Source organism: Zonotrichia leucophrys, chromosome 2, assembly GCF_028769735.1.
Source record: "Zonotrichia leucophrys gambelii isolate GWCS_2022_RI chromosome 2, RI_Zleu_2.0, whole genome shotgun sequence".
Taxonomy (NCBI): domain Eukaryota; kingdom Metazoa; phylum Chordata; class Aves; order Passeriformes; family Passerellidae; genus Zonotrichia; species Zonotrichia leucophrys.
This window is the reverse complement of record NC_088171.1, coordinates 64051413-64076792: the sequence shown is the minus strand read 5'-3', so window position 1 is coordinate 64076792 and position 25380 is coordinate 64051413. Positions and strand designations below refer to the sequence as shown.

The 25380-nt window shown below is 37.4% G+C and overlaps 1 protein-coding gene across 2 annotated transcripts in view; it reads left to right on the top strand.

The window, feature by feature from the left end:
- The window catches only part of DTNBP1 (dystrobrevin binding protein 1), a 67560-nt gene that overhangs the window by 16047 nt on the left and 26133 nt on the right, over window positions 1-25380 (top strand). For both annotated transcript variants that reach the window (XM_064705210.1, XM_064705211.1), the window contains exon 7: window positions 12457-12479. In XM_064705210.1, the coding sequence (XP_064561280.1) occupies window positions 12457-12479 (23 nt within the window). The remainder of the gene's footprint in view (window positions 1-12456; window positions 12480-25380) is intronic.

Genomic DNA, 25380 nt, shown 5'->3' with positions numbered 1-25380 from the left:
TACCTGTCAGGTTAGGAACTGAATTTTCCTCTATTTTCCTTTCAGTACTATCAGTATCCAATCCTATAAGTGCCTTTTACTCTGTATGAAAGGCATTAATCTCCTGCCATTCTCTTACTTGTAAAAGCAGGGCATTAATTCTTGGAATCAGAGTTCAGCTTACAGCAGTATGTATGAAAATTCAGAACTTTGAACTCGTGAGCTTCAGGTTAGCCTAAAAGATCAAGTAGCAAGAGAAAGATATGAAGCCCTTAAATAAGTGTTGACTTCCTTGATTTTTGTTACTGCCAGTGCCAAAAATAACCTAATAAAAGGAGATAAGAGGAGCAGTATTACATTTATTATATAAATTAGGAAATGAGGAGTTGAATTGAAGCAGTTTGTCAAAGACAGTGTCTGACAGCCTATTAGGGAGGGGTGGGTGGATGTGGATGTTGAACTGACATGGGCATAACCAGGTTACTTGATGTGTCCAGGCAGGAGTCTTGCTGTTAGCCAGGGAAAGCAGCCTGGCACTCTCCTTGCCTCCTTGATTGTGGAAGCAAGTTTGATACATGTGGTAAGGTCAGAACAAGTGGTTCTCACAGTTCTGATGAGGATGTGGTGATTGAAGTGGGACTGTGCCAGACAGCGGGGACCACATTTTCCTCAGCTTGTGTGTGTTCACCCTCCTTGCCATTCTTGTAGCTCTTTTTATTTGAATGTTTTTTTTAAATCCAAGTCTCTTCCCAAAGGATCTATTCACCCCTGATTATTTTTTCACTAGTGGTTCTCAGTTATTATGTAGGGAATCTTAGGCTTCTCTGGTGTTAGAGGTCCAGTTATTGAAGGAATACTGATGTTGCAGGTTCTACCTCCCAAAAGGTCTCCAATACCTTAAAGATCCCCCTTCAGTTTTCTGTGAAATTTGGCTGTTTCTTATCAAACTCACCTTTAAACACTTGTGAAATCCAGTCATCCCTCATGGTCCTATCTGTGGCTTTTGTCAGTATCTTATTACTTTATCTGTCACATCTGGCGATTTCTCATGTCATGTTCGATTAGTTTTTCACATCCTGTTCAGTTGTCTTAACCTCACAAATGGTCTGTAATTTTCCTGCAGCCTGGATTGCCTCTTTCCCAGGTCAGGGCAATTCCATATTCTCTCTCCAAGAAGAATCAACAGCAGTCAGTATGGCTGAATATTCACTTGTTCAGACCCACTTGAGTTATCTACATATCTAAGAGTAATGAATCCAAAATTCTAAATATGTGCTATTTAACCAAGTAACACAATTTTAAAATGCATATAAAGCAACAGAATTGGTCCCATATAATTATCTTTCTACAGTTTTCTGAATGATTTTTTGTTCTCTGCCATCCTTGCTCCCTTTCTCCTATCCACTGCTTTCAACATCAAAATAAAGTGTTAAAACATTGCCTGCTCTGCTTAGCAGAATCTAATCAGTTTTATAAATAGATTGCTAAGCAAGCTACTTAGTGTAATTGTAAGCTGATTACATTTGGTCAGACCTAGACAAAACAGGAAAAATGCAGGTAATTTCTGGTTGATCATTACCCTGTATTTATTTAGGTGAGAAATTAACTGCTAGCTCATTCCAGGAAGGACCCTTGCCAGTGTAGGTGCTTGAAGAGCGAGCAGCCGGTTAACTTGATGTGAGTGTGATTTGTGGTGCATCTTTGGGACTTGTAGCCTGTCTTTCTCTCCTCAGTGCTTGGGGTTTTTACTGTGATACCAGCTGAAGGAATCAAGGAGTGGGGAAGGGCTCAGGAGTCTATGCTCTCTCTTTAGCACAGAAATTATTTTCAGGGAGTAAGTGGTTTTGTGTTTGAAAAAAAAAAAATCCTTTCATGCGTTTTGACAATATAGGGATGAAAACTGAGATGAATCTGAGCTCTAGAAACTGATTATTTTAAGCATGTAACAAAATGTAATTTCATTATAAAGTCACTGTAGAGCTTAAGCTAGAAGCTCATGTATTTCAAACCTTTTGAAAAAAATCCTATATGAAAGACTTAGAAGAAGGTGCCTTAGGTCAACATCAAACCTATGAAACACAGCTTATGGTAACTATGGGAACTTATTTTAAGAAATAGATCTCCCTATTAAATAAAGCAACTTCATTTTAGTTTCAAACAGATCAATTTTTTCCCTTTTGTCATTGTGTTGAGTACTAATTTCAAAGTAGATTCATCAATCCGCATCTTTTCCAGGCTATTTAAAAGCCTGGTGTTTGGGGGACTGGTTTTGGGGGCTTTTTGTGAGCTTAGTTCTGGAATTTTAATATTCTCTTTTTTGTGTTTAAATCCATTGATCAGGGTACCAGTACTGTTGTATGAAGTCTAAATTCCACCCTTCTTTTCTCTCGTTAGTCTCCCTGCAGTCGTTTGGATCAATCTTAGTGTTAAACCATGTAATTTTGTTTCCTGTCTTTTTTTCAATCAAGCACAATTCTTCTTCCCTTTCCTTCATTCTCCTACTGAGGATATTCTGATTGCAGAAAACTTTGTGTCTCCTTAGTCTCATGTGGCAATTTTTGCTTTCCCAAGGGCACAGTGTCCTTTAGGAATCGCTGTCAGGAGCTCATTTCTGTGTCATTTCTTAATGTGCCCTGAATGGCAGCCTTGTGGTGTGAGATGAAATGTTTCTGACCTGAAGCTGTACTTGGCCATGAAGCTCGTTTGTATCCATTTCAGAGAGATCACCACATTTTGAAAAATAGCAACTTCTGATGCATCAAATAAAAGGAGCTGCCCAAATGCAGCATTTTGTAGGAATACATCGGGAATAGCAGGGTCTTTGTGACTGGAATTGAGTGAATAGAGTTTACTGTATGTTATTTGACTGAAAATATAATTGTCTGAATGATAATTTTTTAGGATGTCTTTTTTAAGAACCTGCTCTGTTTTTCAGTATTTGTCAGCTTTGAGAACTGACATAGAAGGAAAATAAATGTAAAAATCTAAAATACAAACCTTAGTGAGACTACTGTTTTTTCCTTTTTGATGTTATTTAAGCAAATGCTTTGTTTTAAGAAAAAATACGTTCTTTAAATTTATGTGTATTCATAATTTTTGAATTTTAGAGGTTTTTTTCATAGTGTAACCCCATGCTTTCATAATTGGTGCAGTAGGTGAAGAGCTGGACAGACTGTCATAGTTTTTGTTAGATGCATTGCCATGCCATGATGGTGCTTTAATGCTTCTGGGGTTTAATGCTTCTTCTACAAGAATGTTTGATTTACTTTCTCATTCAGAAGAGTATAAAATTTATGGCAGTTGCGTTCTGTAGATTAGAGAAAATGTATATGAGAAAACGTCTTAGTTATTGTTGTTTTCTTCTGTAAACTTTATCCCTCTTTTTAATTGCTTTGGGAACAAAAGGAACAGTAAGGGTTTTTGATGTAGGTACAGTGCCTTATCTGAGGCCTCAACAACATAGACACTTGAAAAGTACATACAGAAAAACTTCCATATCTGTAGCTCGTGTTTAGATCCCATAGCATTCCTCAAGCAATAGGCTGGGACAGTACTCTGTACTGTACAGCGTCCTCAGTGGTGATTCCTTCCCACCTGGCAGGGATACATTTAAATTTTATCTCCACAACCCTTTCAGGCTTTGCATGTAATTTATAAAATTTACTTTTTATATGTAAAAAAGTGTATATGCCCCTTTGTTGCAGATGTTTCAAGCAAGTATATTTTTCTTTCCAACGTTAAGTGTATTGTGAATTATTTTTGAGACCTGAGCTACATGTTTGATAGTTCTCATCAAAGTTTTCATGAGTGTAAACTTTCGTGCTACACTCTTTTTGATCAGTCTTCTAGTGGTGTAGATTTGGAGCTGCCATACCTCTGTGTAAGTGGGTATCTAAGTAAACATTTTTGCAAGATTGAATGCAGAACTTTGGTTATCTTCAGGAGTTTTACTGGCAGATGTGCAGTGGATGATTGGCTTTGAGTTTTCATTAGGCATTGTATGAGTTTCTGTACTCACATTGCAAAGATGTTTTCTATCCTGTTTCATGAGTTTGAATGCAGCACAATCAGCAATATTGTATATAATATAATCAGAATACAGCAAGTGTTCCCATGATGATAACTGGATGGAATTAATTTTATGGCCATCAGTTGTTGCACTTCTTTGGCAGACATGTGGAATGAGAATTCCTATTGATCCTGAAGAGACTTGCACAAGCTTTGGAAGAGTTTAATAGATAATTTTGCTTCCTTTTTTGTAGTTTGAAGGCTCTAAACTTTCTTTTTTCTGCAAGAACTCTTGCATTACAGTATTCTGCGTATGCCTAGCCCAAAGGAGCATGCTGCATCATTATTAGTGAATTTCACTCCCATCAGTGCTCCCAGTGTTTGGAAACATTGGTCAAGACTGAACACACAGCAGATTTGAAGATTTCAGGGATTTTGGCAGTTTTTTCTCTTATTTGCAAAGTGTGAATGTATGGTATAATTTACATCACGTTTAAGTTGATTTAATTTTGCCCTTTCTCTGGTGATCTTTGCTTGATACAGAGAGACAATGACATTGTTACAAAGAGATTTGCTGCTTACCTTCTCCTTATAGTCTTGTTTTCTTTCAAATAGGCAAATAAAAGACCTTTTTCTTTGGCTTTTGTGACCTGTGGTTAAAGACTGAATGTTTGTGTTGGATCCTCTGTATCCTACAGCACCTTTTAATAACATTATTTAGAAATTGTTAAAACATTATGTCAATCCTACATAATTTATCTCTACCTTTATGTGCTGCTTGTTAGTGGGCATAATCTGCAAATCCTGTCAAGCTGTTAATACCAGGCATTCTTTGTCCAGACTTACTGTACCAATAATAGGAACAGATGGTTTAAGACTGCCTTAATCATAATTTTGTACCCTCCCTCTCCTCAAAAATGCATTATTTGTATGTGTAATTAATTCACTGTGGCTAGTGGCAGAAGAACAGGGCTTAGATGCTTGTCATTACCACACTAAAATTCATTCTCTGTGCTGTGCCTCCTGATAAATTTTGTGTTTCTTCACTATGAATTATTTCCTGAGATCTTTAATAACTCCTTTCCACTTACATTGAAAACCAGTTGATTTAAAAGTAGTTTAAAAGAAATGTATGAAATGCGTTCACATTGACAGTGCTTCTGTGAGGGAGATTTTACATTCCTATGTCAAAGGGATGTGTTGAGGATGCCTGAAGAGATACAAGTTGTAGCTTCTCTCTGGCACAATTGCATTCATGCTGTGTGGAACCACGTTCAGCCTTTTAGGTGAAGATTGCACATGGAGTCACAAGCTCCTTTAACTTGTTTCTGTGAATTAGGGCTGTACCATATGTTGCTTACTGAATAATGTTGGCCAGTTTTTGAATACTGTCAGTTTTCTTCTTTTTAATGCTTATGTGGAAATTGATGTCCAGGTTAAAAGAATATCTGCAGTTTCTTGTGTGGCTTGCAGGAACTCCTTTTCTTTCTAGAAAAAAAATGGTGGAGTTGATGGTGGAGTTGGCCTTTGGTGGATTGTTTGTACCTTCTCTGAAACTTCACCTTCTCTTACATTCTCTCTAATTTCCCAAATTGTAGATTCTCTTAATATTCTCTTATCAAATTTCAGCTTTAAACTTTGGTTCCTAAAATTTTGGTTGTATGATAAAAATAAACTGTTGATACATATATGTTTTAGTGATCCAAAGAGGTTGCATACTAAGATAATTTTTTTTTTTAAATGTAAAAACCGTTGAGTTTTTTGGATAACAACAGGATAAAAGCAAAAGCATTAAACCCTGTGTCCTGTGCAAAATCCTACATCCTCCAAAGGCATGAGCTTTTGGAGGGAGCTAAGCATTTTCTCCACATTGCAGATTCCAGTTTGGAATGGTTCTAAAGGTAAATGGCTTGTGTCTGTCCCTTAGCAGAGGACAAGACTTGCCTGTAATGATTTGACTTCTACCCTTTTCTTATGATTTTAAGTCCATCTTCCTTATTTTTTACAGTTCTTTTGAATGATAGTGCCTGACAATTGGCTTCCCATGTTCTTAAGATTTGTTTTTGTTTTTTGAAACATTGAAACAGAAATACTTTCATTGTACCCTGGAACTGCTGAGTATGATAGGGGAATGCTTGGTTTTGGTTGTATTTATTAATTTGATTACTAGTTAGTGTTGGTCACTTCTAATGCAAAAATTTGCTGATCAGCTCCATCTGCTTGATTGAAGTTAACATAGAAGATGTGCTGGAAAACAGACTTCATCTACCTCTGCATCTGCATGAGTATGGAACCAAAAAAATCTCCATTGCAATATTATTGAAATGCCTTAGTTCTCTGCTCTTCTCTTTTAGTGGATAAAATGTCACTTCTGGTGATGGAGAATTCTGACCTATTTTCAGTGTTTTGTCAGATGAATAGAAACCCTTGCCTGCAGTTCAATTCCAGCAGTAGTTCAGTAGTAGTGTTAGTTTTTACTAATTTTTCAATACTTAAAGGCTTTTCATTGCTTCAGTCTCAAGTGTATTTCAAAGTAGTAATTGGCCTAAGTATCTCCAAGGGGTGCTCAACCAATCTCAGGGATGGGGAAAACAGTTTTATGTCAGGATTCACAAAAGTGCTAATCCTAACTACAAAAAAAAAAGTACTTAAATTATTTCTGTGCACCCTACAAGTGACATAGGTTTTGAGTTCTCCATATTTTGGCTTTTACTTCTGATGACATCCAGAGGAAAGTCCCAGAGGAGAGATCTCATGGCTTTTTAGCTTACTAAAGCATGAGTCAGGCTATGGAAGAGTGTTTTTTTTTAATACATAATTTTGAAGACTTAACTGTACCAGACACATAGCAGAGGAAATGCAGCATTTCTCAGTTTCTGGGTTGGATAGAGTTAGGTGCCATAACTATTTTTATATTAATTTGCTGATAAGCGTCTATACTTTCTTCAAATATATTTTTTGTAAATAATATTTATGTGTCATGGTTTGAGCCTGGCACAGAGCCAGTGCCCCCATGAAAATGCCTCACCCTGGTGTCTGCTGTGAGATGTGACCAGGAATAAGCAAAACAGGCTCCAACTTAAACATAAATAACACTTTATTACCTAAAACTACAGGAAAAATAGGGAAAGACTATAAGGAAAAGGAAAAAAAAAAAATTGAAAACCTTACAAAAAAACCACTTTTCCTCCTCCCCACTCCCTGACTTTCCCAATCCAATACATTCTCTCAAAAAACACCAACTGCCCAGCCCAGCACGACACTTTAGTATACTCAAACTGCAGTTCATGAAGAGGAAAGGAGTCCTTCTTGTTCCATAGGCTTCTCCTGGAAACACACTGAAATCCCGGATGCTTCCTTGTCACTTCGGCACCGCCCGGGGGAAAAAAAGTCCTTTTGCCGCTTGTGACATGTTCCTTCCATGCCCAGTGCTCTCACCACCGAGACATGGATCAGAGCTGCTTTTAGGGTGGTCTTTCAAGGATGCCTTGTCTCACTCCAAAAAGGCACAGTCTCTGCTTTTGGGACAACTGTCCCCCCCATATTTTTCCAACCCCCTGGGGCCGGGGGGTCCCCACAAATGAACCCTCCTGGTTTTGAGGCACTGCCTCCCCCTAAATGCAGTTTGTGTCACAGGAACAACTGAGTCCATGGCTACAAGAAAAAGTCCAGCCAAACGGCCACTCCAAATCATCTCTCCCCATCCAATCATCTCCACAATCTCCGGGCCAAGTCATCTCATCTCTCATCTCCCTTCTTATTCAGCTTCGAGGAGGATTAGCATTTTTGTAAGGCCCCAGTCATGCAAGAAAGGGTTAAAAGTTTTCAGTCTCTGTCTGTCCTGGGACGAGATAATACTCCCACACGTGCTGCTGCTGCGGCCGGCCGGGCTCTCTCTCCCCCCTTCTCCTCCTGGCTGGCTGCTCTCCTGGGGGGAGGGGGGGGCTGGCTGCCCGAGGGCTGACTCTCTGGGACCTTCCACCCTTCCATCCTCGAAGCCCCCCCGAAGCCCCCTCTGTCCAGGCCCTAGGCCTACCGCATGGCTGGCCCCTCCCCCGCCCAGCAGCAGTGGGCCGGGCGGGGGAGAGATCTGACCTCTTCGCCCGACGATGTCCAAAAGAGGAAGTGCCAGGGCAGTGCCTTGCTTTTAACCCCTGTGTATTCTCGGAGGTGTGTCCAAACCCCACTGGCCACACCGGACGCCAGTCTCAAACCCAAAACCTTCATTGGTTTGACCGCAGCTTCCCAGAATTCCCACTCCTTCCTGGTCAAACCATGACATTATGACTCAACATTTATTAACACATATAATTGTAAAATCTTTCAAATTCAATCCTCAATTTTTAGCATTTATATTCTGTCTCGATATTGTCTTTTGTTTATATATATTTATTGACTGTTACTTTCAGAGCCCATTTTATAAAATTGTTCCTGACATTAATTTAGGACTCTGTTGCTTTCTTATCTGCCTGTTTTCTTCTTGAAGATCAAGTCAGAAATTCTGTCAGTTCTGGCTGGTGGCATCTTTGTGGTGTTTCTATAGTTTCCTAGGTATTTAACTGGATTCCTTGATGTTTAGTTACACTTAGGAAATTGATCTTAGTGTTACAGCCCTTTGCAAGATACAGTAGAACCTGAATTTTTTTTTTTCTTACTGTTGCTGATCAAATTAAATTCCCTTTTATCTCAGTAACTTAAAGCAGGATAGTTAAGCCTCCTGGTCCTCCCATATTCTGATTCCTAGATTTATTTTTGTTTGTCAGTGATACCAGTGCAGTCTTCCTAGTGTCCATCTCATCTGCTCCATGGCCGGAGCAGGGTTAATCCAATAGTGCAATAAAAAGCCTGCGGGGAATGGGAAGGTCCTTGGGAATTTGTATCTGCCTTCTAACTAGATTGTAACTCTAATTGGTCCCCTCAGATACCCTGTGGGACAAGTCATATGTTGTAGACTATTTGTTTCACCTGTTGTCTCCACAAGTATATGTTCTTACCACATACCCTGAATCTTAACTTTTCTGTAAATGAAGAAGTTGAGACCACTGACAGCATCATCATCAGAACATTCCAGGTATCTTAAAAACTGGTAACTGAGTTTGATGTGTACAGAATTTCACACATTAATTAAGTGCTCCTCCTCCAATCTACTTTATGAAAACAAGCAACTGGAAAGGCAGGGATTAACAGTGTTGCCTGTATGTGTGGCCAGATAGTTTTCATGGGCATAACTTCAGTGTCAGTGGAGCCTGTACAGCCTCTTGCCTCTCAAGAAGGAGTCTGAAATTTGTAAATTGCTCTGCATACAGAAAGAGATTACTTTTGAAGTGTCTCCATGCCTTTATAGACTGATTATGTTAGACTTTAGCTTGTTATTTTAGCCTTTTTTTTCTTGCTCAGAGGTGCTGAACTTCGTCTTTCACTGAAAAGAGCTATTCATATTATAATGTGCCTCCTAATTTAGTCCTTTCTTCTGAAAGCTTACTGTTAATTATGAAAAGGTAAAATGTATTCTTATATGGGTAACTAGCCAGGTTTTTCTGTCAGTAACCTAAAATTGAGTCGCTGAAGAGCATGTAGTCAGATGCCAGGTAGTTGTATTGATCAGTGGTCAGACTCAGCATGGGAGCTCCTTTAATCCTGGGCAGATGCTGAGCAGCCCACAAGAGCCTTCATGTGTAGAGAGGCCAGAGGCAAGGCAGGTGTGTGTTTTCCTTCTAATAGCAGTGGAAAGGGTTATCTCATCCATCTGTGAAGTGCTTGAATGTTCTTTTGGATGAAAACTCTTTAAAATCCAGGGGCATTTCCCTATGGAATGCTTTCAGTTGCCATATATATCTCCTTCTGCTTGTCTTTTAACCTTGCTTTGAAGGCCACTTTTCTAAAACTGCCTTCAATTTAATCATTTTAATTTTAATTACTCTCCCAAATTGCTGTTTCTTTACTTTGTCTGTGTTCCAAATATGAAGTTCAATTCTTAACGTGAGGTTAGTGTATTCTGCAGATGACCTTTTGTCACTAGACTCTTACGGAAGACAAAGGAGGTATCTTCCTTCTGGCAGTTTATCAGTAAATACAAAAACATTTATTTACTTGTAGAGAAGTGGAATAATCTGTTATATGTTTTTCTCTGTACATCTGTGCCAGGTCTTAATTACCCAACTAGAAAATGTACTGATATACTCTTAAGCCATTTGTTTTTCCAATGTCATCACAAGTCAGTTTCCTTTCCTCTTCTCAGTTTAGTGTCATGTTCTTACCAAAGCTGCTGATAAATGAGATTAAGGATTGAAATTTTTAAACTTCCAAGTTTTTATTTGGATAATTTGACTTAATGAATAAAAAAAAATCTTTCATGTTGCTGATGCTGAACGTGGTTTCAGTAAGCATGTACTTCATTATGTATTTCTAAATAAAAGTTTTATTGAAAGTCTTGTGAGAAACCACAAGATATGATTAATTCATGCTGTGTAAAATATAAAATCTTCAGTCTTTGGATCTGAATTGGTATGAGGATACTAGGAAGTACAGATCCTTACATTTCAAGTCTGTATTTTTACTGTATACTAATCATAGATAATTTTAATTTTTCAGAGGGAAAGAAGTTTTTGTCAAATATTAATGTCCAACTTTCTTAATAAATGGTAATTATGTGTATGGATATAGGAACAACATCTTAGTGCATCTCAAACCTAAAAATATCGATGGATTTTGAAAAGGAAAATTCTGGGGGTTTAGACAAAATGAGTGATTTGTCACTTGGCTACTGTATTATCATCTTGTTTACTAATCTCTTTTGACACAATGGCAGTAATTGTTTCGTCTTTCCTTTTGTAGACATGTGTCATAAAATCTCCTGATTTTTGGGGCAAGTAATGTAGTTTTTCCCCTCTTACTTTCACAAGATGTTTCTTCTGCTATGGTTTTGTTTCAGTCCATGGAAAACAACCATTTCCTGTGATTGTTGTCTCCTCAACTACTGTTCCATTATTTAAAAAAAAGGATGGCAACTTGTGAGAGTGTTTAAGAATTTTGTAACTCTATTTAGAGTAAACAAGCTAGGAAAAAATTTTTGGGGTATGAACTTGCAAATCACAGGTATTGTAAAGTAGCTTTTTTCTCTGATATAACAGGGAGAAACCAGCTTGGGAAAGGGATGGAGGAAAAGCAGGAAAGGAAATAGATACTCACAGGAAGTTGCAACTATTAGAATTCTTTACTGTGAATCACACTCTAGCTTATTTCCTGGTAAAGCACCCATTCTTTCAAAAACCTCTATTTAACATTTGGTGACAAAAGTGGGATGTTCTCTGAAAATGTGGAGGTAAATGCATTCTCTTGCTTCTTTTATAATATTTTGGCCTGCTTAGAGAATAAACTATTTCAGCTTTGAGTGAGTTTTGTCTGTTCTTGATGCAAGAATAAATGCTTAATTGCATCATGTGTTAAGGGACAGAAGGAGTTATTAATGTATAGCATCTGCATTGTGAAACGGTGTCTCTGGTAGGAGAATGAAGAGTGCTTTAGTCAGTGGATAGAGAATAGAATAATTTATCTGGTCAACTGTGAATTCAGTCTTTAATTTATTTTTCTTACAGTCACTTTTGCTTCTGAATTCAGAATTTAACTAGGCATTCTCTGAGGTGCAGACTGAAAAAATGTTTGATTTAAATGAGTGTTTTGTAAGGCCAGCATTCTGCCTTATCTCAGTTGTTACATTGATTCTTCTTTGGCCTTAAAATTCAGGATGAATCACTACATTGTAGTAATGGCAGTTGGAGCATTTTGCAGTTTCTTTAAAACAGAGAAGATATTTCCGTTCATTTTGTAGCCTCTGCATTCACAATTGCATAACCACTAAAAGTAGAAGGTGGCCTGGTACAAAGGCAAAAAAGATATTCTTATCTTTTTCTTGGTTTCCTAAGCTTTCTGGTGCATGGATACTGTGGGTTATGTGTCATATTCCATACTTGAAAATCCTCTCCTCTGAGGAATGTCACTGTATGTCTCCTTGCCTGTCTTTCTCTTTTAACTGAGCGATATTGTCAAATTTTCCTCCTTCAGTGTTGCAAAGATGTTTTTGAGTAGCATTGATAAAAATGGAACAAAAATTGTTATTCACTGTGCTGTAAATTGGTAAATCTCTGCTAAGTAAAGGATGCTTTAGTAACTAATGCCTTAGGAAGTCTTGGTTATTTTTGGAGCAGTGTATCTGGAAATTATGTAGCTAGATGTAAGTGTGCAGAATTTTTATAATTGTACATGTTTATAAAGAAGTGGTGGCCTAATTTAAAACAGATTGATTTTGTTTGCTTTAGGTAAACACATGTAGTAATATTACTGATATATATGGTGACAGTCAAATTCTTTGATTTTTGTATTTTAGTGAGTCTTAAAGCATGTAAAATAAATCCTGTGGCTCTACATGTGGTATTTCTAATTATTTTTTTAAATTCTGTTCTTCTCCAACAGGAAGGAACTGGAGACATTTAAAGGTAAATTCTATTTTTATTTTCTGCTTAAATGTTTGTAAGAGTTATGTTAATTTGTGTATTAAGTGAAACTAGGAAGGAACTTTTGCCCTTCTACATTTGACGGTGCTAATTTTATGTTGACCCAGCAGGCTGTGTATTTTTCATATTACCTGTTCTTGCTACGGGTTTTTTTTTTGATAGAGTCCCAAGTGTAGGGAGAACACAGATAATTTGTTTTCTTATCTAGGTTTCAGATATTCCCTTATCTAACTCAAGCATTTCCCTTGGTGTTCAATTTTTGTATTTAAGAGCTTTTTTTTCAACTAGTTGATGTCTCTTTCAGCACGGATATATTTTTGGCACATGTTGCAGGCTGTTACGTGTTAGGTTCTTGTCTGGCTGTTTCCTGGGAATTTTTGCAATATTATGCAAATTTAATTTTTGTAGCTCAACTTGTTGGAGACACTCAATGATATATACAAATATTTGTCCAATATATGATGTAATGGCTGGCAACTCTGTCATGTGCTATTGCTTTATCTGTGGTGCATAGATGGAACACAGTCCCATTTTCAGTAAATCCTAAACTGGGGCTTACTCTACCTACTGCCATTAATGTTTGATCAGCTTGAGAATTGCTATTTTCTCTTCCTTTGGATAGGATGTGACTGTGGTTTTGTGACTAGTATTTATGAGAATGAAGTTGGGTGCACTGACTTATGTCAATCAATTGTCTCTTGAAATTGAAAGGAGGGATAGAAATTTCTATCAGCTGGATTCCTTTGCCTTTTCAGTTCTTTACTATCTCATCTTTGTGGTGCTACAAAAGGAAAATAACAGTTACAGTAATAGATAAGCAACAGAGATTATGTAAAATGTCACTTTTTCTGTAACTTACCAAACCAACCCGTTTTTTGATTGATTTGACAGCTTTCAACATAGAGCAGCTCAATACAAAACAGAAAGTAATGCCAGGCTCCTTCTGATCCAAAGCAAGGCAGCTGCTTTGTAGTACCTGGTGCTTGTGAGAACAGTGAATCCTGGTTTTTTGTTTGTATTGATCAAGTATTTTAAGTGAGTTTCTGGAAGCCAGAAGAGTGGTTTCCAAAGTAATTTTTCCCTAGGCCCCTTCTTGTTTTAATAGAGATTTTAATGCTATTTGACAATAAGTATTTTACAAAGACAATTATTTTGATGGAAGAGGAACCTGCTAGCTGTGTGTTGACCTTGAAGTTTATACCAAACTAAGCAATGGATACAGAGGCAGATGGATTTCCAGTATTGGTTTTGAAAGACTGGTCTTGGTAGCCAAGAGAAGGCTAGATAAACATAGAGGGATGTATTGTGGAAAATATATATTAAACATCTGTCAGCCTAATTTGTGTGGGTTTTTTGTACAGTGAACTGGTGGGCAAGCTTGTACCTGACAGAAGAGAAGGGGAGTAATAGCTAAGAAAATTTCAAGAATGGTCTTGTGAAACAAGTCTAATTCCTTTCTAGATGATGACAACAAGCAGGTTTAAAATAAACAATAGATTCAGTGTTTTGATTTTGGCAACAGTTTTCATTGTTTTGCCTGACATTTCCCAGGAAATTTGGATTAAACTACTAAATATCCAGGTGTACAATTGATTGAAGGTACATACTTGGAGGGAATGTTCTTGGGTTTCTGACTCACTAAGTTCTCAGATCTTGGAATTTTTTGTTGTCAACCCAGATTATGAAGTAGAGATATTCATTATATTGGCTTCAGTCAGTCTTTTTCTGGCCCTTTGGACCTTACATTATTATCTGGCATATCTTTTATCAGCTGGAAATAGGGAGAGTAGGAGATTCCTAGTTGTGGAGCATTCTTTACATAATGGAAGATGTTTTGGTTCTAGGACAGCTTTGCCCAATTTTACTTGGGGCTTCTACTTGAGTTTTCTCTTTTGAGCTGCTTCCAGGGCTTACTAGATTTTGGCAAAAATGATCTGTCACTTGGTTGGCTTTAGTTCCAGTTGATGAAGCACACTGAGATAACGCTGTGGATGTCCATAGGAATCCTGTCACAGAGAAAGGAAAAGGCAGCAGCAAGGGCAAGCAGTGTCTTAAGTTAACAGCCTAACACTGTTATTTAAAAAGCAAAAGACACCAGGAAAAGTTGGTTCCAACTGAAACATGTGAAGTAGTTGAGTAGATGGTTCTTTACATTTTCATATTGCAAGTATACGCTACATCTTCAACTAATTTATCTTTGCATAACTGTCTAGAGTGAAATGTCTTCCTCAGCATTCTGTTCATGAAATACCAAGTGCAGAGTCTATAAAGAACAACTGTTTAAAATATCTTCCTGTACACTTGCATCTTTTAGTGCATTTGCACTTAAAATCATTGTACATTAAAATCTGTTCCAATGGCAAAACCCGAAATGCCATTTTTTTTATAATAGTAACTTGTTATTTGTGAATTTGAATACCATATGCTAAAAAGTAATAGCTTCCAGGATATAAGGACGGTAAATGTCTTGCATAAAAATATCTTTCATAAAGATACAAGATCACTTTATCTGAATATGCAGGAATTAAACTACCACCAAAAAATTCCTTCAATATGTTTGCTAGAAGGGTTAAAAGAGAGTTGTATGCACTTTTTTCAGTGTCCAGATGCAATTCTCATGTTCACCAGTGATGAGTTCTTATGCCTTGCTCAGGATAGAAAGTAAGTTTTGCTGGAGTTAAGAAACTGAATGGTCTAGTCTGAGATTCAAATTAGCTCAGCACTAGAAACTTGAATGCTGTGATGCATGCCATCAATTGCACAGTGAATACAGAAAAAAATGCAAATTTTATGTTGGCACTGACCGTAAAAGTGCAGGTGTGACTCACAAGGCTGCTGAGTGGCTTCACAGACCTCTCAGATCTGTTTTACAGCTTTACTTCCCTGGAGTTTTGTGGATGTGTAAATACAAATAGGTATACAGGTGTAGTCTGTAGTAAATTTCTGAAATATTCAAATGTCTGTAACCTTAAAAACATTTAAAGTGCCCTTATATATACACCTAGTATTTATTTATTTTAATATCAAAGCAAAATCTACACAACCAGGAAATGGAATCATTCCTGGTTTTATTTACAGCTTCCCACTGTGTGTGCCAAGGTACAAAGTGGTAATTCATTGATCTTTTAAGTATATTTTTTGAAGATACCAGGGGTCACCCAGAAGGGGCCCTTACAAGGAATGTATATATGCCGGTTTGCAGCATTGAGAAGTGTTTAGAATCCACTGACTCTCTTGCTCATTGATGTTAGTACATTTAAGGAGCATAAGAATAAATAAGAATGTAATACTACTTTGAGAAGTTATGAATTATTTTTGTACTTGTCAGTGTTTTAGAATTTTTTCTGCCATTTTCATGTTGATATTGGAGATTGTACTGTATTTCATTGTAAGGAATAGATTTTACTGTTCTTCCTTTTGTTTTAAGACTTATTTTTACAAGGCCAGACATTCTCCTTTGTTGTTTGCTGCACCCACAGTGTGCAGAGGCTGGACAAACCTTTCCAGTCTCTCTTCTTTCAACCACAAGGGTTTTCTATTACATAGTAATTGAAATTGATTATTATTTAATAATCTGTGGTGCTGAGAAAGTGAAGGTTAGAAGCTTTCCTGCTTTTTTTTGGTGTTAAACATCTCTCTCTGAAGTAGGCAGGGAATGAGTGTGTGATGTCTTTGTTGACACTGCTGCAAGCATTGGCATTTGGCATTTGTGTATGTGAAGTATGGAGACAGAACATCTCAAAGATTGTCCAGTTCCTTGTCTTTTTTTAGTACTTTATCTTAGAGGTCTTTGCTATAAAAGATGGTGGTTATGAATTGGAAAACATTGGTGTGCCATATGGAGTAGCCTGCGAGTTTCTTTCCAGCTTGCACCAATTTCAGTCTTGGGAGAACTGCTTGTAGGACCTGGCTTATGCTCTGTGCTGTCCTGTCTTGGCTGACACTCATAAAGATGCTAAAAAAAAGTGTTCTGTTCTGAATCTTGGCAATTTCTTGCAATAGTAGAGTTTAGTTTACTTGGTATTTATGTGTGGTTTTGATTTTAGTATTTGATGGGTTGTGCTCTTGCATCGTTTAGAAAGTATCATTTTCATTTTACAGCTGAGAGGCTGGAAATTGGATAGCACATATGTGGTTATTTGCTTCTGATACTTGAAACCTAGTGCATTTGGGCCTGCACTGAGATTTCAAATCATTCCATCATCCTTCTAGGCACATGGTACCATTTTTTAATTTATTTTTTTTCTTTTTAGAGTTAACATTCCTTTCGTTCCAGAGCAGCCAGGATTGTGTAGTAAATAGTTACAGAATACTGTTAATCTCATTAGAAGAGGGAAGAGTGGAGTAGATAATGGGGTAGGTAATCAGTAGTGAGAGAGTAGAGAAAAAACCAAAAGTTTTGAAAGTAGTGGAATTGCACAGTCATAATAACATATGTTGTTGAGTGTACTTCTAGTTTATCCAAATAGGAGCTATATACATGATAGATTTCAAAATTGTTTGTAAAAATCCATTTTAATAGAAAGTTCAGGATGCAATGTTTTGAGTTCTTTTCTGGAAAGAGAACTAAAGCACTAGAGGCTGTTTGGAGATCAGCAACACAGCACTTTTGGACAATGAAAGGTGGCAGCAACTTTGCAAGGGCAGATACGCACATGGCTTTGGCTACTGAGTCATGCATATTTCTAAGCTTTAGCAGGATTAATTTGATTCAAGCTCAGGGAAACAGGTCATATGACCATTTTCAGCACTTTTGTTTACAGTACAACAATGTTTTCAGCCTTTTGAATCGGAGGTCTCTCCCAAACAAGACCTTTTAAGTTTTAACAGCTTTATTAAATATTCTCTGAGAAACTGACCTGTGAAGTAAAGAGGTGGTTTTTTCTTGCTTTTGCCTTCAAGGTTAAGTCATTAGGTCAGATTTGATATGCAGATTTTTTTGGCATCCCTATTCATGCATCTAATATGCTGCTGTTGAAATTGCAGTTTTCCAGTCCTTTTATCAGGAGCTTAAATATGTTTATATCCAAACTTTAATTTCTGAACTTTCACTGTTCCCTCTTTCTAAGAGCACACATTATTTGGAGCAGTTTGTTGACTCCATCTCTTTGTTTGCCATTTTTTGAAATCTACTCACTTTAACAAATGATATGTCAAACTGATTTTTTTTTTCAACCAGTCTATGGATCCTCTTTATCGTGCTGTGTTCTGATGGCTGTCAAAATAAAACTCCTTTCTCCTGCTCTTCATATTGCCTTCCAGATGCATGAGGAGTATGCAGTGGAGGTCTTTACAGCTCGTGGTTGACAAAGCTTATAAATTCAGTGACGTAGCTGCTCTTGAAGTTGAGCTGTCATTTTGAGCACATAATCCTGTATGTTTCTTTTGAGCAAGAGTAAGGTGACATTGTGGTAGAAATTAATTCCAGCCACATGGAGTTCAATTACTTTAACATTTTTGTGGTCCAAAATTTCAATATTTAAACCTTGTAGCACAGACAACTCTTGCTTTGTCATACCAGAGAACAGTTAGGAAACAATTTCTTAATTCTTTTGTAATAAAGCTAAAATGGAATTAAAATTTCAGATTTATATTCTGATATGAGGGCTTTTCCTCATAATTTTGCTATGAGCTGAAAACACCTTGCTAGATTTCTGGTTAGTACTATGTTTTACTAGCTTCTTTCCCATCTGGGCTATGGAAGGAAGGCCTTGCAACTTTGGATGCTCTGTGTTGTTTGTGGCAAGAACTGACCAAGACTCTCATATATGATAACCATTCTCTGGGAACAGAAAGATTTGAGTCTTAGGCACTTCTGGTCAAACCTTGAGTGAAAGGCAAATAAGTTAAGTAATTAAGTCCTCCATTTTAGTGTAATAGGATGAAACAGATGCAGCAGGAAACAAGATTCTGAATTGTCCTTATAACTACCTTGCTTTTGATTTTACTTTTTATGTTTTCAGGTATGCAGACTCTTGCATCTGTTTAACATTTTTACAGTTTCTAGGTCTCTATCTATCTTTTTGTGTCCTCTATTTTTGCTCTTTTTTTGCTTTCCTTGAAATGGTATGGCCTTAAAATCAAACCTTTTAAAAAACAGTGTTTTTGTTTTAAAATCCTTTTAAACAGAGGAATTTAAGGGTTCAGTCTTGGTCTTTCACTGTTTTCAGTCCTTCCCAGGAAATAATTGAATCTTTATACATCTGGACAGATACTACCAACACTGAAATGTTGAGTGTTGAGTTTTCAAATATACATTTCTGTAGCCCACAGGTGGATGGTGATGAGTTGTGTGCATCTGATTTTGTTTGGCTGAGTTTTCAAATTTAATGGCATACTTTGAGAACTTGTCCTGTCTATGAATACATACCCAGGAACAGTGAAAGTTTTCAGTTTTCTGGGACAATGCACAAAAGCAATTGCTTGCCTCTTGCTGACCCTCTGAACATAACTTTGTTCTCAGTTGGCAACACAAACTGAGCATGGGGTGTAATTGAAAATGTATTAGCTGCCTTTGCCAAGGCAGCAAAACATTTTCTGGATTAAGTATTAAGACTGGGAGTGAAGCAAACTACAATGGATAATATCTTGTGTTCACATTTCTTTTGCAGATGACTGGAAAGAAATTTATCTAATATGTTAATAAGCATCGAGTCTTCAGGACAGATAGTATTTTCTATACAAGAAATAGAATTTACATTTCAATGGAAGAGGAAAAAAGGGGATGTTTGGCATATTTCAACTGTAGAAACAAAATTATCTACAATTCTACCTTTGATTACGTCATCAGAAAGCCCATTTCCACTGTGCTTTGCCCAAAGGAGGCTGCATTGTCAACTAACACAATATATAATGGTTTGGGCTGAAAGGGACCTTAAAGATCCTCTGTTTCCAACCCCTCTGCCATGGCTGGGCTGCCACTCACTAGCCCAGGTTGCTCAGAGCCCCATCCAACCTGGCCTTGAACACTTCCAGGGACGAGGCATCCACAACCTCTCTGGGCAACCTGTGCCAGTGCCTCACCACCAACTGAGTAAAGAATTTCTTCCTGACATCTAATCTAAACCTGCGCTCTTTCATTTCAAATCCATTGCCCCTTGTCCTGTCACTATCGGCCCATTTTAAAAGTCCCTCTCCCTCCTTTTTATAAGCCCCCTTAAGGCCACAGTGAGGTCTCTCTGAAGTCCTCTTTTCTCCAGACTGAAAAACCCCAGCTCTTACTAATTTGATATGATGAAGAATTATTTCCTTTTGTTCATTTTTTATTAGTTTTCAATTGGTGAGGTGAAAACAGGGCTATTTTTGTTAGTGTCAATACAGCCTTAGGTGGATTGTTGTGATAGAATGGCATTCATTACCAAGGTGATTATATATTGGAAAAAGACCTGAATTTTCAAAGCTGTAAATAGGGAGTAGGGTTTCTAAAGGAAGTTTCAAAAGGCTCCTATAGAGAGACCAGATTATTTATGGGCAAACTAGATAGTCAGATTTTCTTGAAATAAATAGTGTGTGCTGTTGTAACTTGGCCAATCAAAGGTAAGTTTTGGTTTTGTCCCTTCTACCCTAAACCACTTCTAGTTTAATGCTTTAAATGCCTTTGTTTGTTTGTTTGTTTGTTTGTTGTGTGTTTGGCTGTAATGTAACTTTTTACATTGCAGATTCAATAGTGCAGTTTGTAGCCTCCATGCTCAACTAGATTTCGGGATTTTGCGTGATGGCTGTCGCCTGAAAGTACTGTTCAGACAATGAATTAGCATAACTCATAGAGTGCTGACGTTGCTGATACTTCTGAAACCTTGTGTTTATCAGGGGTTTTTAATGCTAATTCTGACTGGGTAAGAGTGAAGAGCAGGAACCTTCCTTTCTATTAAATTCTGCTTCATCTACATATATTTTTAGAGAATCTTGTGGGTTTTATTTCGTGAGACACCCATATGCCCTCTCATCTTGTCTTTGCATTGCATTTTGAGGGGGCTGGTTTATCCTCCCAACAAATTTTAATAGTTATGCATTTTACGTAGTTCTTTCTTTTTTTCCCTGATTCCTATCTCTTTGTAATCTAGTATTGCACTGAGTCAAAAGCCCTTTCAGAGGTCAGATGTATCACAACAAATTTGGCATCACTGCAACTTAAGATAAGATGCCTCATGGGTGTGCAGGTGCAGGTCCTGTTGGCTGTGGTGGAAGTTTACTCTGTGCTGGAATCAGCCTTGCAGAATCCTGGTTTTGTGAGGAGTGGAGGAGGCCAGGGTAACAGCAGGGATTTTCTTCAGCCATTGCCAGGGTGAATAGCAGACTGTGTAGATAATAGGGAACAATTTCATGGGAATGTAAGTCCTGTCATACTCAGTTTATGTAGAACAGAAAATATTTTAAGGTGTAATATTTTAATTGTCTCTAATGTTTAAATGACTGATGTGGAAAAAAATAGAAATCAGTTCTGTCTGCAGCTCAAACTTGAATGCATCCTTTAATTACTGAAGTCCAGACTGAAGCAGGATTATCTCACGATTATTATTATTCTTTTAATCTTTCTCATAGTTATTTTTGGTGTTATTTTCACCAGTTAAACCCAAGTTTTGTAGGCCAAACATTCTGGGTGTTTTTACTTTTAATGATGTCGATTGGAGAAGTATTTGTAATATAATAGCTTTTTGTCCCTACTCTGTATTTTGATAATTGTCACAGAGAAGGTTTGCTAAATGTGATCTTTTTAAGAAAAAGAAAGGAATTGCTATGGCTGTCCTGGTTTCTGGCATCACTGTGCACCCTCCTAAACTGAAAAGGCAACGTGTGCCAGGGTTCCCAATTCTGAGGAATGCCTTACAGTTTTTGAACATAAAATGCACTGTTGTGTAACTGCAGCATCAGCACAGCCAGAGATTCTCAGTCATATGCTGTTGCTGTATTTTTAATTTTTTTTTCAGTTTTTGAAGAAAATGTAGCCTGGATATAGAATACAGAAAATTCAGTTTTCAGTGGAGAATACTGTTCTAATCTATTTAAAAATCACATGCAAGGCTTTTAATATTTTATGTGTGAAGTAAGAATAGTATGTAATCTGGTTTGTGGGGTATCTGAGCTAAGCCATGTTAAGGACAGGCACTTTAAGGGGTGAGCCTTGTGAACGGTGCCTAATTAAAAAAAGAATTCAGAGCCCTTCTGTGCCTTTCCCCTTGCTCCTGCATCATGTGCAGCCGCTCCCAGCTCTCTGCCAAGTAAACACATGCTGTGGCTGCATGTCATCGGATTAGATCCCACTGGGAAGATTTCAGTCTCCGCAGCACCCCTTGGTTCAGCAGCATGTGGTATCTTCCCAAATACATGCCTGCATTTCTGGTGGAGCCCAGCTGCCGGGAGCCTGTGCTCAGGTTCTGGGGAGGCGCTGCCTTGAGGTGTCCATGTGTGTGCAGCTGCAGCTGCGTGCGAACAGCCCATCGGAACCTGCCCGTCGCGGTGCCCCTGCTTTGGAGCAGCAGCCTTCTGGCAAAGGGCTTTGTTCTGCATCACTGAAGATGCACATCGCCGGGGCTGCTTGGTAACTGGAGCTTTCACTTGACCAGTGCCGGGTTTCTTTTTACTTGCTTATTTCTTACTGCCATGTCATCTCCGGGAGGCACTGAGAATACTCAGAAGAATTCACGTAGGTGGAACTTTATTATCATCTTTGTTATTTCTCACCTTAACTTGCCAAGCTAATGTAAAATGCAAAATGAAATGAAAGTTAGCTTAATTAATTTCCTCAGTTACCACCATTGCCTGATTTGCAAAGGGTGTGCTGTCAATGACAGGTTAATTATCAACTTGATTTAGCAAATTGGAAAGAAATGGTGACTTAATGTCTATTTTTTCAGGGCTTTTGTTTATTGCTTTGCTTTTGTCTGTCGCTTTGCATTATTGTCAGGGTAATATTAATCAGAATTAGTAAAAGAATGCAAATACGCAGATATCTTGTTAACTAAAATTCAAGCAGGCGTGTCTAAGGGTGGGGTGACACCAGATGATGAGAGGACACAGAATTATTATCTGAAGATAAAACCAAGAATAAAAAAATAGAGCAGTGAATGTTAGCATAGATATTCTCGCTAATTTCCTTTAGATAAATAAAGCAAATGTTAAAGGTGTATTTTAAATGAAGCAGATAATGCTATTTACATCATACAAAGCCCCGTTTATCATATGAAACAATATTCTTAATCATGCAACCAATAGCATTTTTATGCTGTTAATTTGTAAGTAATGGTGTTTAGAGCTGTGCACTAATTGAAGTAGAAATAAAATGTAAATTTCTACTCTGATTATTTTTATATTCTTTTACATAACCACTGGAAGAGTTTTTTTTCTGTTACCATTCACGTGGATTTTTGTTCTGTAGATATCCAGAGCCAAAAGATAAGAGTAAAAGGAACTATTTGCTATTTTAATAACCTGTTGGAGCATGCCTTTATCAAGGCTCTACCTGTGAGTTGTAATTTTGACCACTAAAGTTGATATTTGCATTGAATAATTATTTAAAGTTGAAAATTATGTTATAAGCAATTCATCTGATATGGGAGAACTCTTTACATTTGTGTTGATTACAAATACTTAATTTGTAAATGTACTTGCTTTCCATTAGTCTAGTCAGATTGATTGCTTACCTAAAGGTAGCAAAATTTACCCTCTGTACTGCTAAATGTGGTGTGACCATTGTGCACTCAAAATTGTATAGTCTTGCAAGCAATGTATATATCTGTATCTATATACATACACTGCTGGTATAATCCATTTTGTATTCTTAACTACTTGGTGCATATTGGCAAAAGTTACCCCTCTTTACTTGTTCTCGTTTACTTGTTCTTTGTTCTTGCAGTGAAAGTAAGGGCACAGAGGGGCACAGCTGAAGTATTTATTTTTTTCCTTATTTACCATATCTTGGACAGGAGAACAGCTTTTTTATCTGTGGGGTGGGGGCCAACCTTGGAATTATATAAAAACTAGAATATGAGATTGGAGAGTAATTTGAAATGTAAGCCTTAGCAATATTACTCCAAGTACTTCTGGGAAGAGGTAGCAGAAAGTAGAAGCCTTAGTATGAACATTAATATTGGAAAGGTTAACACCTCTATGGTAACCAGGATTATTCTAATTTTTTAAATCACATTTTTATCTCTAACTTTATGACAGAAAAAAAGATAATGCAAGACATGTGTTTTGATAATCTCTTTGCTCACCACCTATGTAGACTGCGGTTAATGACAGGTTAAAAAATACTTATATACCTACTTTTAAACTTTCTGGCAAGACCAGCTGTTGTATTTTTTGGGATGCTGAAAGACCAAATGCTGTAGGCTCTTGCTGCCTGTGACTTTATCAGGGTACAAATGAATTTTTGGACACATTTATAATGACAGTATTCTTTCTTTTGGCATGCTGCTTCTATTTTATGTTAGAAATGTAACTGTAAATGCAGACATTTCATCAGTTTGATTTGTAACTAAAGAAATGTACAGCAATAGAATATACACTTTTTATGTTTCTCCACATGATGCTGTTTATTTCTGTAGTGGTACTCTAAATATGATGCTATTCTGGTTGTTACAGTGTTCAAAAAGAGTAGAATTGTTTTAAAAGCTGCAGTAGAAATAATTTATTCCTTCCTTATAGCATATTCTTACATAAATCTGAGCCCCGCCTTTCCCAGCAGTGTGTCATTAAACTACTTGTTCTGCTCAGGTTCTAATGATGTGTGTGGATGGCTGAGGTGTGCATGTGAGCATGTAGGAATTCTGAATGCTTCTCTACACCTTTCAGTAAATGGAACAAAAATGTGGATATTTTGGTAAACTCTATAGCCCATTTTATTTGAGTGTTAGGTATGTCATGTGAAATTGTATCAAGGCAGTGGAGCTGAAACTGTACAAACATAAGTCTTTGGTATTGTAGCTTGTGTGGTGTCCTTTTTTGGGGTGTATCTGCTTTTGTAGGTGAAAGATTGTGTAATAAAAATAGGTATTTAAAATGTGAGATATTTTTAAAAATCAGCAACACATTTTTATATGTACATAATATTTCTAGACTGCGTATTTCTAATAGAGTGTGTGAATTAAAGCCAAAAGAGGTTAAGAGGCAGTTTTGACTTACACAATGTTTCATTTTTAATCACTTGGGTTACTCTGTGGATTAGGGTGAAATAAGAATCTTGTGGAGATGTCACTCAGCTTTTTTTTCCTTTTACGTAGAAGGCAGCAAGTGCTATTTTGATGTTGCATAAATGAGACTTGATCAAAACGTAGTTGGCTGTGTCTCATTTTAAATCAAACGGGAATGGTGCCATTTATAGGAATAAGTTTCTGTCTTAATTAGATGATTATGTAATCACTCCAGACCTTGCACACCAGCATTTCCATTGGCTCAGGAGGGTTTTCCCTTGATCATAATCTTAAATCCTTATAGATTTATTCTCTCTGGTTATTGAGCATTAAACTGGAAGCCCATGCCTCGAGGAGAAGACACACTGAATACCACACAATTTATTTTCATTTACTTTGTGTGTTCACAAGGGCAGGAAATGAAACTGATGGTACTTGATAGGCTCTGGGTTTGCAGGTCACCAGTGATGTGGGAATTGCCATTTTGCTGACACAATGTCCTAAGCCTTTATTTACCTTTTATAAAGATTTACCTTTATTTTAAAGAGCACCATTGTCCATGTGGTTACTCTCAGGTGCCAGGGTGGTTTCTGTCCCTTGATGGAGAGCAAGGGTCCTCGAGGAGGGCCTGCAGCTTCAGCTTCTGTCTCCACAAAACTGTGTGGCTGATAGAAATCTATCCACATTATGGATTTGGGTGACATAGATATTTTTTCCCTTTTTGCTTGTTGATACGTATTTAGAGAGTTGTG